Below are 17245 nucleotides of genomic sequence, written 5' to 3'. Positions count from 1 at the left end.
TTTGGAGTCGCCACTACGTTTTTGCGGTTAAAACGTAAAAAACTCTTAGTTTATGTCCAATTTGGATAAAAGTGGTCTTTGAATAGAGATTATGAACTCGGGAGTCGATTACGGATCGGGGAAGGTATTAGCACCCTGTTCGCCTGTATTAAAATGGTACCCTCGCTAATATGGAAATCAAGACTACGTATTCCCGGGTGCAATAGGGAAATCAAGACTACGTAGTTCTAGTTTGAAAATTGTTTAACTACTTTGGTTGATTGTTCGTGATTTGGAAAATACCGATAGGTTTGGAAGTATTGATTTATTGAATTGATTAATTTGAAATTGTTTAAAATATATAATTGTTTTGATTCAATGAGACTAATATTTTAGAAACGGTGTTGGTCGTAGACTTTCTCCTCATTTTCAGGGGAGTTAGAGACGACTCGAACCATAACCTCACTATAAAAATTCCGTAATAACTTAAGTAATAAAATAGTTGTTAATTATTTTTTTATGTGAAATTAATAGCTTAGAGACGGTGTTGGTCGTAGACCTTCTTCCCATTTTCAGAGAAGTTAGAGACAACTCGAACCATGACCTCATTATAAAAATTTCATAATAACTTAAGTAATAAAATAGTTGTTAATTATTTTTTATGTGAAATTAATAACTTAGAGACGGTGTTGCTTCTTCCCATTTTCAAAGAAGTTACAGACGACTCGAACCATTATATTACTATAAAAATTTCATATTTAATTTATTGATGAAATAGTTTTGCATTATTATTTATATTGTTAAACATGCATTTATATTATTTAGTTTAAGATAATGTGTATGATATTATTTAATATTTGGTAATAACATATACTATCTAATTCACTATACATGTCATAACAAATAGTAAATCGAAAGAAGTAAAAAAAGGCATTAAGTTATCATATGAATTAATTAATAGTAGGGCTTTATAAATAAGAATGGGTTTAATTGGAGAGATTAGAAAGCAAAATAGGGAAACCCCCTTCATACCTTTCTTCTTCATCCCCACGGCAAGGAAGCACAACCCTCCTCCTTCCTCTCTTCTCCTTCTTCCTCTTCCTCTTCCTCCTCCTCCTCCTCCTCTTCGACGGCGGCAATGGTGACCTAGGGCTGTCAGTGGCGGTTTTTTCGTTTTTTAGCGGTGACAGTTAATTCACGGTTGTGCCCCATTTTGAAGTCTCTTCGTGGTTAGCGATGGTCATCTTCCTTGCTTCGATGAAGGTTAACTCATCTCCTTCTTCACTTTTCGTTTTCTTATTCGATTGGTTTTGGTCATGCTGGTATTGGTTTGTTCTCTTTTTTTTAGGTTTTTCAATAGGTGAATCAAGGGAGAGTGAAGACGGTGTGGTAAGGTGGTTCGCGGTGGTTTCTGATTTGGATCTACGCAAGACCAACAACAGAGGAATAGCGAAGCTTTTGCAATGGTGATGTCACTTAAGGTATATTTCATACTCCCAATTCTTACTTCAAATACTTTATCAATGGTTATGGACACGTCTTATGTCTATGTATGTTCATGTTTGATTGCTTTTATGATTTGCTAGTTAAATGAATGTTCATGCGAGTCCAGTTAAAGGGTATGATTTAATGCTAAAAATGATGTTTTGTGTATATACCAATATGTTATGCAATTATCAATAGTGGGTAGAAATGATGTTGGTGTTCTTTGTACTAAAGCATGTGTGTTGTTAAGACGTGGGTATATAAACAGCGAAATACACCTAAGGATATAAATTATGTAATGATAAACATGGTATAGTATGATGATTGCTGATGATAAAACAAAATGCTAACCTGAGTTGTCGGTTTATTAAAATAATGCACCTGGTGTTGGTTCCTTCCTTTTGTTGATACTCCTTTATAATTCCTTCATCCCTGAAACCTCTTTGGTTCGGCTAGTGTTTACACTTTTAATCTCTTTATGCACCTTGTATTCTGAATTTGTATACAAGCTCTCTGGTTTTTGCATGATTATCTTTTAATAGATCGTCATATATGAAGAGGTTATGTTCGGTAAAGAAATTTGGTTATGAAGACAGAGAACAAGATGATAGTGTATGAGAAAAGATGCAGGTAGTAATGAACATGTGTCAAAAAACCTTTGTATCCGCGTATATGTGGTGTTTGTTTTCTTTCTCTTCTTCTTGATGACTATTTTGCTATGTTGTGTGATACGTGTATGTGTACATCCCCAATCAGTATGCTCTCTCTCTGTGTATTGTAGTCTTTTCCTCTGGTTTTTTTGTGTTACCCTCTGCTTGTTGCTTTATATGGCCTTTTACAGTTGAGTATAGGTTAATACAAAAACCCTTTGAATTGCTAATTGAAATTTAGTAATATGCCCTGACCTTTTGCTCTCTGATTATATCATTCTGAAACTGCTCAATAATTGCTGATTATGTAACTGCGTCGTAACTTTTTGATTTTCTCTTCCTAATTATCATCTTTGAGATTTTATTCTGAAGCTTTATAGCTGATTGTAACAGAAGCAGTAACTCCTTTCTGAAATTCATCAGATGACTGATATGTTTGGTAATACTCTTGCTGCCTAAATGACTCTGAATGCGTAACAGAAATCTGCACTGGTTCACCTACTTTTCACGTTTGGCCTATTTTTCCTCCTTTTTATTGATTTTTGTAAGTGAAAGGGATTGACCTTTGATTTGTATATTTCTGGTTTCTTTTCTGCACATCCTGGCTTTCTATTCTGAGTATTATACTCATCATTTGCTGATTGTAACTAATACAATAATGATGCATTGCATTAGTTTAGTATCACTTTATTTGTAACTCACGGTTTATTGGACTGATTGATGTCATCTCTTTTGATTATATTGATACTGCTCATTGATATTACATCTTATTACTGATTAATACTATGTAACTGAAAATAGCATATTCCATCTGATTAATACCATCTATCCACTGCTTGATGACTCACAACCTGACTCTTCTTTCTCTTCACATTATTCCATCAATGCCTCAACTTTTACAACCATCCACAAGGGATAAAAATCTGTGTAAGTCTTGACCTCTGACTGTTTATTGTTTGAATCTGGTTTACTGTTTAAAGATATTATACTATACTAAAACTCAATGATTCTACTCTCTTTTCATGAATTCATGTGTAGCATGAGTCGCTAGATTTTTACCAAAGGCCACAATTGAGGGGGCCTGTTATGCTCGACTCCAAACGCCTTTAAGCACTCCCTTTCAAAAGAAGATTAATCGAACTCATATGGTGGAAAGAGAACTCATGAAGGAATCAACTTGAAAAGAGTGTTGCATAATTGTTTGATCCAATTCAGATTTAAAACAACAGAAAAATCTCCATTTTGAGAAAGCTTAATAGTGTTATTGATCTTAATAGCTTTAGTAGCTTCATTTTCTGTCTTTGATTTTACGCACAAAAGTAGCACACAACTTGAACTGCACTCTATAACTGAAGATGTTGTGGACTTTGATTTAGAGAGACTGAAGTTGGAGAGAGGGTCTTTGTAAAAAAACGCAGAGTTGAAAAGGTGCAACAACATCAACCTCTATTGTTTTGATTAGTTTATGACTTCACTTGTCTCTTAAAGATGTTGCTACGAGACTAATTCTAATTGTTGTACTACTTATTTGTCTCTCCTTTTTCAATTAATTTCTACACAACTGACATGGTATGATCCACATTTGTTGCAGCTGGTAATCATACCAGCATTATATTGATCCCAACAAACAAATGGTTTACTAAAAAACTTCATGATGGTCAAGGAAACCAATATTATTCTACATGGAAAAGTTGATATGTCCAGCATGGAAAAGTTGATATGTCCAGCTCACACATTAACTACTAAAAGGAACTGATCTGAATTCTTTAATCATAACTAATGTATAAAACCATTATTCAAAGGAAATAAAACATTTGATAATTAGAAAGATAAACAAAACGGAGAGAAGATGCACTAATGTGAGTATGCACATATCTTGCTAAACATCGTAAGTGTCCAATTTTTACATTCAAGACAAATTATATCCTTTAGATCCCTACTAAGAGAGAGTATCCAAAAGGGCACATCCCATGCTTCAATATTTTTAATCAAATTCAAAAGTGGTCAATAATTTATGATTGATGGTTAAGAATCTGACACACAAAGATGACAATATTAGTTCTCGACATAAAAAATATTATTTTCAAGTTTTATTAATATTTTTTTATATTTTTTGTATTTGAAATTCTTGTATTCTTGATTTTATAAAAGTAGGTCGGGCAAAATTGGATATTCACAGATGCCCCTCTTTACTTGTTGCTTACTATATTGCATGCAAACTGAGGTTTACATGATATTCATAGTAAGTAATCAGTAAAAAAAATGAATGCACATTTTGTCAAGGCCAAGGGAATGATCCCAAAATAAAATTTTAAAATTGAGAGCATGAGGATACCAATGGGTCTTGAAAATTTAAACTAGGCTCGAGATCCTAGGAAGATTGATTGCAAGCACATCAGGCTCAAGGTCCTGGAAAGCGAAGATTTTAATACGAGAAAGCAGGTCGAGTACTTCCAGAACTCGATAAGATAAACAAGATAAAGCGAGAATGCAGGTTGGGTACTGCCGGAACTCGATAACATAAAAAGGTAAAGAGATAACACAGGTCGGGTACTGTTAGAACTTGATAAGATAAAAAGGTAAAGCGAGAACGCAGGCCAGGTACTTCCGGAACTTTAGATAATAGAAAGGTAAAGCGAGAACGCAGGTCGGATACTGTCGGAACTCGATAAGATAAAAAAGGTAAAGCGAGAACGCATGTCGGGTACTGCCGGAACTCGATAAGATAAAAAAGGTAAAGCGAGAACGCATGTCGGGTACTGCCGGAACTCGATAAGATAAAAAAGGTAAAGCGAGAACGAAGGTCGGGTACTATCGGAACTCGATAACATAAAAAGGTAAAGCAAGAACGCAGGTGGGGTACTGCCGGAACTCGATAACATTAAAAAGGTAAAGCGAGAACGTAGGTCGGATACTGCCGGAACTCTAGATGATAAAAGTTCAAGCGAGAACGCAGGTCGGGTACTGCTGGAACTCGCCTATTGGTAGGTTGGGAGGGATTGGGTTAGCTAGAGCTAGCCTACTTTCTACCCATTGAGGCCTAAAATAATTTTTTTCCCCAATGAATTTCATAAATGGATGCGTGATATGAATGAGATGTTTTTTAGTTTATGCATATGTAGTACGAAGTAAGTGGTTTTGCTTGCAATGTTTGCATCATTTATTAACAAAATCATGATTGTTTTTATTTTACAAGTCTGTCATCGTTGAATTTGCTTTTGAGCATCCTTACAACCTGAAGTTCCAACTTCAATGAGTGTTGAAACTCTAGTAATAAATCTTTTATATCAACATGATTTCAGTTCTTCTTTACGGATAGCCAGACTGCTCGATTACTTGTTTTGATTGATTATCATAGAAGGCCATATTATTATTCATTGGTGTAATTTCATAAAAACAAAGCATGCACTACTATATGAGGGATAATGGACGAGGTAGGAAATTGTATTGATATTAACATACAGAAGTACAAATTGAAGGGGTTTTGGGACGGGGTATATGACATCTCTTTCAACTTTCCATAACAATGATAACATTAATTTCCACTCGCCAAGATTCGAACTTCGTCAAAAAAAATTATCTCCACAAATTTTTTGCCCAAATATCTTTCCAAAAACGCAATTGTTCAATAGATTTGCCCTTACGTCTTGCTATGAATTTAGTGGGACAGAATGACCGTCCAATAAATTGCCGTAGTATCTTGCTTAGGAATCTGAAAGTTGTGAATCACTTAATGACCATGCTCTGGGCCTTTACTATAAATTTATTGGAGGAGTCTGCTCATCTAATAAATTTGCCTCAGTATCTTGTTTTTATGTCTTCGTGAGTGATGACTCTTCCGATTGAGAACGACTTTCTTCGATAATAATCCCTAACTTTTACATAGGCCGCCCTTTCAGGTATTCGACCTAACATGATGTTCTTTTTATTTTATTTTTACTTGTTAGAAATATTGGTGTAATGATCACTTTGTGCGTGTGTTGGTTTAATAACATGAATGCATTTAAAACATTTTTTTAGAGTCAGTTTGCTTTTTACCCTAGCGTGGTTCCAAAAAAATTATTCCTCAACAAAGACTTTTTGGGCTTGAATCGTGGCCTGAATAAATGGTTTTCAAGAAAATAGATATAAAGGCTCAAACCGCGTTTCCTTTCCACTACATCTCATTTCCTCCAATATCCTATTTCCAATTATTCCTCTCGTGATTTTATTGCTTCGTTTTTATTATTGATGGCGAGGATCTGATATGTTTTTGTCCTATTTTTTGCCTAAGATCTCTTCAAGATCTTAGCGGATCTTTTCTCATTTTTCTTCTATTTTGAAATTTCTAGACTCTCACTATTTGATTTGAAGCACTATTCTTTTGAATTTCGAGGAACATTTGAAAAACTACTCTTCCTCGGTTATTAATGTTTTTTTCGGGATTTTTATTTTAGGAATTGATCATCCTTCATAAAGTCTGGACTGAAATGGGGTGACTATGGATATCTTCAAAAATGTTTAAGGATTACAAAGAAACTTTGTGTCATCGGAAACAATTATCTGAGAATTCAAACCTTATGGGAATTTGTCTACATCATTCTCCATTTTCACTTAAAACATGTATGAAATTTTATAAATAGATATTGTGTTCATTACAACAATATTCCTAAGAAATTGTTTTTTTTTTCTTTTCTTTCTTTTTCGTTTCTCTTTTTTTATGGGGAGCCGCCTCAGGCATATTACTTCTTCACTGCATCAGAATTTACGGAGAGACGAAGGTCTTCTTCGTCTATGTTGGTCAGAATGAGAGCTCCTCTGGAGAAAGCTTTCTTTACCACACACGGGCCTTCATAATTGGGTGTCCACTTTTCCCGGTGATCCTTTTGCATAGGTAAAATCGTCTTGAGTACCAGATCACCTTCCCTGAATGTTCGGGGGCGTACCTTTTTAGCATGTTCCCTCATGATCCTTCTCTGGTATAATTGACCATGACATATGGCTACCAACCTTTTTCCTTCGATAAGATTCAACTGATCATGTCGGGCTTGGACCTACTTTGCCTCTTCTAATTCAGCTCCAGCAAGCACTTTCAATGATGAGATTTTGACTTCTATCGGCAGCACTGCTTCCATCCCATAAACCAGAGAGTGGGGTGTTGCCCCAGTTGATGTGCGGACAGAAATCTGATAACCATGAAGTGCAAAGGGTAACATATCATGCCAATCTCTATAGGTCACCACCATTTTCTGGACTATCTTCTTTATATTTTTATTTGCTGCCTTCATTCCTCCGTCCATCTTAGGTCTGTAGGACGAAGAGGTGTGATGTTTAATTTTGAATTCATCACACATCTCTGTCATCATCTTGTTGTTGAGATTGGTAGCATTATCTGTGATAATTTTCCGAGGTAAAACATAGCGGTAAATCAACTCCTTTTTTTACAAACTTGAGCACCACCTTATGAGTCACGCTTGCATATGAACTCGCCTTGACCCACTTGGTGAAATAGTCAATGGCAACAAGGATGAAGCGATGACTATTGGATTCCTAAAGGATGAAATAGTCAAGGATGAAATAGTCAATTGTATCAAGATATTGGTCTAGTGTTATAAGGTCTCGTTAGATTCCTAAAAAGACTAAAAGATCAAGAATTCAAAATGGATTAATTCATTATCCATAAGGTATCAAAAAACGTAATTGTAAAAAGAGCATTATCTAATATGATATGAAAATAATTTTAAGAAAAACAAGAGGAGTTTGAAGGTGTAGGATGTAATGTAGACTATTAGGACTCAAGATTGAATCAACTAACTTCCAAATTTGTTGACTTCATTAATTTCAGCAATTTTAAGCCATCAAATCAAGATTTGGTAACATAATTTAAGGATTTAACCTTCATTGAGTTCATTCCTATGATTCAGATTTAAAAGTATGAAGTTATGGATTTTTGGAGTTACTTTATCCACATTCAACTCGATGGAAAGGAAAGCAAATAGAAGTTGTCAGTTTTCTCTTGAAATTCGATTTTTAGAAAACAATGAAGTAATCACTTGTATGACATATATCACTTACACGGGTTACAATTGAGTTAACACTCAAATCCAGCCAAAAACAAAGACAAGAGAGAATGGGAGAAAGAGAATTACTCATATTATTGGATTGAATGAAGTGAAATTGTACAATCTCTTGAAGGAATAAGATCCTTTATATACATGTAATGATGATGAACCAGCAACCAAAAAGGAGGAAAAGTAAATAATAAACAGAAAACGAGGGAATATGAATAAGTTGCTTTAAAAGTACAAAAAAGTTGGTCCTGCTACTCATGTTAATAACTAAATAAAAAAAGTTAGTCCTACTAATCATCATAAATTCATAATTCTAGATTCACTTATTTTATATTCCAAACAATTAATAATCAAAACCTCCATATCTTATGAAAAAACAAAAAAAAAACACTTCCTCAAAATATAAACATTATTACTAAACATGCTACAAACACGGTAAAGTTCTAAAATTGAATAGACAGGGTATATTAGTGTACTTCCTGGAGTTTAGATGGAATTCGTTGTTCCCTGAGTACATGGTTCATCCTCCTCAAACAATGTTGTTTTAATGAATTCTAGTTCTGCTAAAAACACTATAAATTAACACTGACCTGGTTTTTATTTTTCATAGCTGTGAAAAATGAACAAATTAAACTAACTTAAAACTAACAAGTAACAACTACCCTGTGACGCCCAAAACACATGAGAAGTCATTCGGTACCCACCATGACCTAACCTTGACAAAAATGAACAAACCACCAAACACAGCTACATAGACCAACGAATCAGGTGGGGTCGAAGTAAGCATAAGAATCAGAGGCAAAACCAACGCCAATAATTTGGTGTCCACTCTGACAGCCCAAGCCCCACCACAACTACTCTTGATCTTATCGCCCAAAAAGGTCAACCATGTTTCTATCTCATTCCCATTTGATCCTATAATCCTTTGCAGCCAAACTCTTCATTTTAAACTAATATTTTAGTTTGTACTTCAATACATTTTTACATTTGTCCCAATCTTATGTATCAGTAAAGTAAAAAGAGTCCGCAACATCAAAGTGCCCAGCAAGTTGCATGACAGCTGAACGCACAGCTTCAGACTTCGGTGCGACGGAATTGGGTAGATGTGGTAAGCAAAACGGCAAATACTGTTCACTTTCCTCAGGTGGACAGAGGAAAGATACCACAGATCGGCAGAATATGAATCTGTAGATAAATGATATAACACATCATACAGAAAGTCCATTAATTAACTTCAATTTAACAGCGCCTGAAGAGGTCTATTGGTCTAACTACTATTATGTTACTTTCCAAAACTAACCACCAATTTCAATAGAGATTAATAAATCAGCTAAATCATAAAAAACTAGAGAGCACATACCTTAGAATAAGCCGCCTTAAAAACGGATCACCTATCATTTGTGCCCATACTAAATCCATGCTAGTTGTTGAGCAAAGAATTATTTCCCACTCCGTGAAAGCATTAGTGAGTATGTTCTCAGCTTCACTGTAAATATCCTACAATTAACACAACAATTAGACCCACAATAATTGAAATTAGGTTGAGAAAGTTCAAAGGTTATTCACATATACTCACTGTATCAGCCTCATTGGGGAAGAGACCAATCATCTGGCAAAATGCTGACAGAGGAGAAGTCAAGAAAAAGGTAAATTGGCTTCCATTATGTAAATTTACATCAGATGGGTTCTTGAAAAGCGGCCTTAAAGGTGAAAGAAATAGAGCAGCCGTCTCTCCCCTTTCTGCACCATGTAAAACCTGTAACAACATTATTTACACAATTAATCAAGGCATGCCAATGTAATTAACACGATTCGATCTAAATTTGGGCTCAAATTGTTGAAGAAGTTATCTTCAAAAAAAGTTATGGTAAACCCTCAGTTAAACAGTACCAAATTAATTATAAACTCCACATGCCATTAACAAGAAAAATTAGATTCAACGAATATTTGTTCCACCTAAACAAATCAGATAAGTTTTGACAAACCTGCCTTGAATGCATGGCTGTTATCACTATCAACAATCAAGAAAAGAGGTTTCCGAGTGAAGGGAATAAGATCGCCAGGGTAGAGGTTGTTTGAACCTGATAATTCAAATACAGCATATATAAGTGCAGCTACAGCATAGGTGCTTGTTTCTTCTCAAACATAAAATTAACTATAACCTCTAAAAGCAGGAAAGAATATCACATTTTAACATACAGGCTCAATGCAGATACCTACCACCATTACCCTTGGGACCAAACCACAGATAATTGTCATCACAGCTCAATACGCTCTTGCCATTACTTAGAGATTCAGAAGTTCCTGAGTTCTGTTCGTGGGAAGTCTGAGAAAAGACTTTGCGTCTTGAATATTTGGATGACACTCCAGATCCAGAATTTTCCATCTGAGATACATTAGTAAGACCAGCCTTCCCTGTAAGAGTGACCACTAAGGTAACTAACCTAGTATAATAGAACATGACAAATAGACTGATTATTTATACTCTAAGACACATTGTAAATGTAATAACCTGAGGCTGAAAGATATACCAGCACAACACTATCTGGTGGGAGCTCCTCACAAATGGTTGCCATAACCTGCATAACATCATGATGCTCAATATAAAATTAACAAATTGTATCTTAAACGGTCAGTGAAAGATTAAATACCAATAGGATGTAGCAGTCACATATAACAAGTAAAAATGTTGGTAGCAATTCATAAATAAGATCATAGTGCATGACATGAAGGAAAAAAACACAAACATGTTATGCAAATGTGCACAAATATAAATGCAAAAATATAATAGTATCATGTATGTGCCTGGTCCAATGAAAGACATCAAAAGCAATGATGCATATGAACAGATTAGAATATCCAAGTCAAGTGAGAGGAAAAGCCAAAAGAATTCAATGCGATATTATTTGATATTGACAAGGCATAGTTACCAGGACAGCTCATATATTGTATCAAATAGACAAGTATTAATACAAACGCTACACCAAACAAAAAGTAGAAGTCCTATTTTGTACCCTTCAAAAATTTAAAAGTTTCTCATAGAAGTTATGTTGGGGGATTGAAAACTCACTGCCATAAAACGTGTTATAGTCGGACGATACAAGGTAGCCTTTCTAGGATTAGGAGGCATAGTTGGATCTGTCATGTCTGCAGCAAGATTCAAATCAATTATCCCAGAAGCTACTGAATGATCCATCAACTCGCCATTCTCATTTGGTTTTATTACCGTGTGTCTTTGTAAGAATGAAACCCTAGGCTCCCATTCTAAACATTGTATCATTCTATAGGTGTCCAACGTAAGCTCAGCAAACTTGACCTGAAAGTGAGGATATATGAAGATCCATAATCTTCATCCTTCCCACTATTATAATTAATCTACTAATCCAAATTTAAGAACCACTATGGCTACGGGAATCAGTATTGACCTCATTTCGATGATAGCTTGTCAGCAGTGCATCATGGAATTTTAAAACCCTCTTTGCATGAAAACGAGCCACATAAGGAAGAGAAGCCCGATGAGTATCAATTGTGGCACAATAACGCATAGGCCTGACACTGAAGCCCTTATCTACTTTTGTGAAGCGGACAATTTCTTGCACCACTTGCTTCCATTCCTTAAAGTTGGTTTCCTGACAATAAATAGTTCAATATTCATTAACTCAAATAAGCAATACAAAGATATATCCTTTTGTGGATGAATAGTTGAATACAAAGCATCAACAAATTTTATTACTATCAAGTTTTAAAGGATCTTTATCTGAATATAAAGCATTAAAAGTTCACTTGGTAATGAATGATATGAGTATAGAAAACAAAAATACATATCACGAGGAGATTGAAAAGTTGAACCTTAACTTCAGTTAAAAAAAAAAAAACAAGCATGCAATAAATTTGTAAATGATAAAGACCTGCAGCAGAACAATGAAGAGGTAAATAAGATATGAGGACAATTTTTTGTGGCTCATTTTACAGATTTAACAAACTTATTCAATTGAATCGATTTTAACATTGTCATCATATCATCCGTTTAGTGAAGTATTATTAGTTAAGCATAGTTATTTAGCCCACTTATCTAAGGAAAGAGTATAAATGTATTTAGGCAGGCACCAGAATGTTTTGTTTAGCAAATGACAACAATTCTTTTCTCTTAATTATTACATGCTTATCGACACTTCACATTGAAATTTCAACAAATTGACACTGTACCACCAATGTTACTCTGGAAAACTGGCCCTACCACTGAGCATAGCAGAGTTCCTCCAGTGGAATGATATGTAAATGAAATAATCAGCTGTCAAGAATAAGATTGCTGATATCTCCTGCGCTAACAATAAGTTTACTCTAACAGGAAACAACTAATCCTTATGTCACTAGTTGAGATGAGCTACATGGATTTAAAAACAATATGAATTAGATGAAATTATTGTGCTACGCCAAAGGTTATAAGCATCAAATTGCGGTTGTGGAGGCTGTCAAAACCTTAACATTGCATAGCATTGTCAGAAAATGCGGTCAAAATTAACATTTTGGTTGCAAAGACTCTTAAAACTTAACATTGCGAGCTACTGCAGCAACAATTATAACCGTAATGCAACCTCAATGGCAGTCACGGACCAATATTTAAAACCTATTACCTATATAAGACTTCAAAGATGTGAGATGGTATTCTGATTAATTTGAGATGAAACTTAGTGACCTAAATCAAGTATAATGCAATGATGAAAAACTAATTGATCTTAAATAGAACAATTGCATGCTTCACACTCAGTACTTTCACTGTTACGAACTTCGTTACTAACAATGGTGAAAAAATCAACGAATATTAGTTCACATTCTATTTCTAACAACAATTGAACAATAAAACCAACAATTAAGCTAGAAAAAAATAGCAGTGTAGAGAGTGAAACAGCTAAATTCCAATCTCAGAAGAGACGCAATGTATTACCCGGAAGTTACTCCTGCAATCATCAATCAAAGCAACGAACTGATCCATAAGATGTTTAACCATATCAAACCGGTTCAGAATCAACGAAACAAGTAAGAACCGCGCATAGAACCGCAACTCCTTGGACCTAACTCCCAGATCTTTCGGCGAAGAAGCTTCGGAACCTTGGAAGTACCTTCTACTGAGTATGGCCTCATAGAAGACGTAAGCCTCGATGAGGAACCTGCTCTCGCTGGTCCTCATGTACTGGCTAAAGTAAAGCTGGCCGATCCGGCTCGCGATCTCGCCAATTTCCCACCGGTTCAGACCGGACCGGACCAGTTTGGCGCGGTTATCCTGCTGGAATTTCCAGAGGCGCGTGTAGGCCTTGAAGACCTTCTGGAACAGGTGGCCCTGGCTTCCGCGGTGGCCGTACGTCGGAGCGTCGCGAACCCTAGCGAATTTGCGGTCTGAGCTCTCTACCAGGGCTCGGAAGGTTTGCAACGCGTGCTCGTCGTTGTCGTCGGACATGGATGGATGCTGGAGAGAGAGATAGGGTTCTTATTGTTTAGTTCTCCGTCCAGTAACGGTTATTTTTGCCGGTCATCGGAAAATTCAGTGAGGGGAAGAGAAACAAGTGATAGGAAAATGAATGAAAAGTGTGTAAGAGAAATGGTGTGAAGAGTGAAAAGGGTAGTTAGACTTTTTTTGGTTGTAAAAGGACTGTGAAGTAATCAAGTAGTAATTAGTATTTTTGTACATAATTAAATGTACCTGCCTAGTGAATCTTGAATCGGTAAATGATTATTTTATAAGAAAATTATGTATACATTTTCACTCAAATTAATATATTTAATTATAGTTGATTTTTAAAAAAAAATAATTCAAATAAATGATAGATTATATAGTGTATGTATATAAATTTTTATACTGATAAAATTTTATACTTTTATTTTGTTCATATTTTACTCATAAGAAATTTGCACTTAATTCAAATATCACATTCTATTATCAATAGTTAATGATGCATTGATAATATAGAAATTTCTCATGTTGTCAGCTTATATATAATGAAATGAAATGTAAAAAATATTACACTAAAATGCACATGTGTTTAAATCACATATATATCATCATCATTATAATTATTTTAAAGTTTAATATTTATAAATTATTTAGTATGAAGTTTTTTATACATTTAATTGATTTTTTTTCTTTTTAAATCAAGTTCAAAGTATTATCACTTAATCTACTACTAAGTAGCCAAAGAAAAAAGTACAATTTCTATAAGAACATGTGGTTATAAATATAACCAACCTTAATTTGAATAGTGATTTCAAAAACAACAAAGTATTTAAGATAATTATTTTCAGATGATTAACATCATAGGCATATTAGAAGTTTGGTTGAAATATAAATTTGGTAAGAGAAATTCAAAATTGGGGATAAGAGACTTTTCGGTTGATCCTTAGAATAATAGACTCCTTCCCCACCCCAAGTTTAATAATAAAAATTGATTTATACAAATATAATATTTATGTATTATTAATATAACAATTTTTATATATCTATTATATGATCCATCATTTATTTATTTTTTTAATAATTAATAATAATTAAATATAAATAATACAATGATATTATATAAATTTTATACAAATATCAGTCCATTGTCTTTGTCATGTATAGGAAATATATGGAAAATAAGTCAAACACATGAGATTCCAATAAGTAAATTACACCCGTAAAGAAAAGATAAAGACAGCGTACCTTTAATTTATTGTTGTGATATTAAATGTGTAACAAATAAGTATTACACGAGCGTAAAATGTCCTTATTGATAGTGAATTATATATATAGGCGTTATATTATTTATTATTTATTTTTATTATTTTTATTCAGTTGTCAAAAAATGATTAAAAATTAATGGTGAATAATATAATGATAATGCAAAAATTATTACATTATCAGTGTATACATCTTTTTCTTTTATTATATTTATTTGTTCATGTTGGGTTGGCTTATAATTAATTGAATCATCCTCCATTCATTATATTACCCTAATAGTGTAAAAAATTCTCACACTATTGGTAATACATCATTTTCTCTTATTATATTTATTTGTTCATGTTGGGTTGTCTTATAATTAATTGAGCCATCCTCCATTCATTGGCTCTTATACCAATTGTTGGTGCAACGGAAGCGGTCATTCCGCAACGTTGACTACAAACAATCAAATAAAGGAATAGAATAAATAGAAGAGAAGAATCAAGAGAATTTGTTAATGGGGTTTAACCAATTGTGCCTACATATCTGGAGTGTTGAGCAACTACTAAGATATTATTATAGAATAATAATTACAAACTCCAACACACCCATGGGCCTACCTGCTCATGAGGTGTTTTTATTTGGTGCTGTGCACATTACAACAAGGGACTTGAGTCAAATATATAATATTGATATTCTACTATATTATAATACTAAGCAATATGAGACTTTATATAATAATGTATTTCAAACAATCCAACAAAAATAGTATTTCATTGAATAAGAATAATAAAAGTGTTATACTATATATTTTTTCTTTTGTTTTTTCAGTATTTATCTTCCAATGTTAAGCGCCATTGTTTTCTTTTATTAAAATCTAGAATGTACATTTATGAATAAAAATTAGTAAAGTTGAGAGGTTTGTTCACCCTCCTAATTAATTTAGGAGCCAGGGATCACCATTGGTCCTGCATCACACAAAAATCACATGCCTATCTCAGTTTACTCAAGCAATAATCTGTAATAAGAATAATTAAACAATCAACTAATTAATAAATAGTTGAATGCTTAATTCCAATGGAATCAACTACTAGATGTAAAAACAAATTATTGTTTTATGATTTGTTAAAGAGTAATGATATATTCTCATACTAAATCCTCATATTAATCTTTCTACCAAAAAAATGACACATATAATTTGTAAATCAATCATTAATAAATAAAGTATCACATTTTAATACATGCAACTTTTCTTGTGAGTTGATGATTATTAGGAAAATAGATCATCTTCCTTAGTTAAAACTTAAAGTTGTTAGCTGGCAAGCTTGGAAGTCATAAAGATGCCTAATGGAACAGTTTGTTTTTTGGTTATACCTAGTTAGGACCATCATGGCAACTTCTGCAGTTATTGGATGAAGATTTGTCCAATGATATTAAGATTATAATAATCATAATGATATTTATAATCATTCTCTAATTGTTTGGAAAGACATATGAGTTAATAATTGGGGGTATTAAGCTAGATACACCCTAGTAGTTGATGATGATTAGCATTAGGAACTATTTGTAGTTGCCAATTAATTTCAGTACACAAATGGAAATGCTTTAAATAATGGAGAACTGGCCACACATTTGAAAATCGGAGCTTGGATTTTATTAGAATTTCAACATTGACTGTGATTTGTCAATAATGATCTATCCCTCTCCTCTCTACCCACGTGGTCCAATTTAAAGTTGTTATTTTATTATCTCGCCATATAATTGAATGAGAAATTTACTTGCGTTAGAAATGGAAGAAAATAAAATTGGCATGGTATGTGTGTTTCAACACACATATTGATTAATTTTTATGCATAAACGAAGGAATATCATTGATTATATAAAAATACACAACACAATATGTACAAGATAGAAGCTAAGTCATTTTTTGAAACTAGGGGATGATTTGGTCAATATAAATTAAAAATAATTTATTATATACAAAAAGTAAAAATGTAAATCCGGAAAGATAAAAGAAATATCTTTTTTTCACAATATATATAAAGAATACAAATGTTGTGAAAACAAAATTAAAGTCCTACTATAGTAAACCCTACTTTTACTACAACAATATTGAAGTCCTACTATCACAAACCCTACTTTTACTACAACAAGATTAAAGTCAAACTCCTTGAAACAAAATTATTTTCTCTTTCTTTTAGGATTATTTAGCTCATTAAAATTGTTATTTTTTTTTATATATTTTGACCTTTTAGGGTTTGATCGTGTGTTGTAGTACAAATTTACCACTTTCATCCCCGTAAGCAAAAATAGAGCATTGTCACTGGAGAAATTTACTGCACCATAGGAGGATTCAAATGGGGATAAGAAAAATTTTGTATGGTTGGAAA

At 33.5% G+C, this 17245-nt stretch overlaps 1 protein-coding gene and 1 long non-coding RNA gene across 3 annotated transcripts; one reads left to right on the top strand and one right to left on the bottom strand.

Moving 5' to 3' along the window:
* LOC109361791 lies at positions 1000 to 3637 on the top strand. 2 transcript variants are annotated; one of them, XR_002109331.1, is made up of 4 exons: positions 1000 to 1242; positions 1328 to 1460; positions 2916 to 3041; positions 3153 to 3637. It is a non-coding gene; the product is annotated as an uncharacterized LOC109361791 (long non-coding RNA). The 2 variants fall into 2 exon arrangements; XR_002109330.1 differs by having other exon boundaries at positions 1328 to 3041.
* Positions 8479 to 13801, bottom strand: LOC109362847 (protein SCAI-like). Its single transcript, XM_019608895.1, has 9 exons — positions 13110 to 13801; positions 11590 to 11793; positions 11235 to 11480; positions 10677 to 10743; positions 10385 to 10579; positions 10154 to 10245; positions 9741 to 9920; positions 9525 to 9661; positions 8479 to 9349 (listed from the first exon to the last, which is right to left on the bottom strand). The coding sequence occupies exons 1-9, from the start codon at positions 13617 to 13619 to the stop codon at positions 9163 to 9165; spliced, it is 1818 nt and encodes a 605-aa protein (XP_019464440.1). The 5' UTR covers positions 13620 to 13801; the 3' UTR covers positions 8479 to 9162.

This window comes from Lupinus angustifolius, chromosome LG12, assembly GCF_001865875.1.
Source record: "Lupinus angustifolius cultivar Tanjil chromosome LG12, LupAngTanjil_v1.0, whole genome shotgun sequence".
Lineage (NCBI taxonomy): Eukaryota > Viridiplantae > Streptophyta > Magnoliopsida > Fabales > Fabaceae > Lupinus > Lupinus angustifolius.
This window is presented reverse-complemented; position numbering and strand designations above follow the sequence as displayed.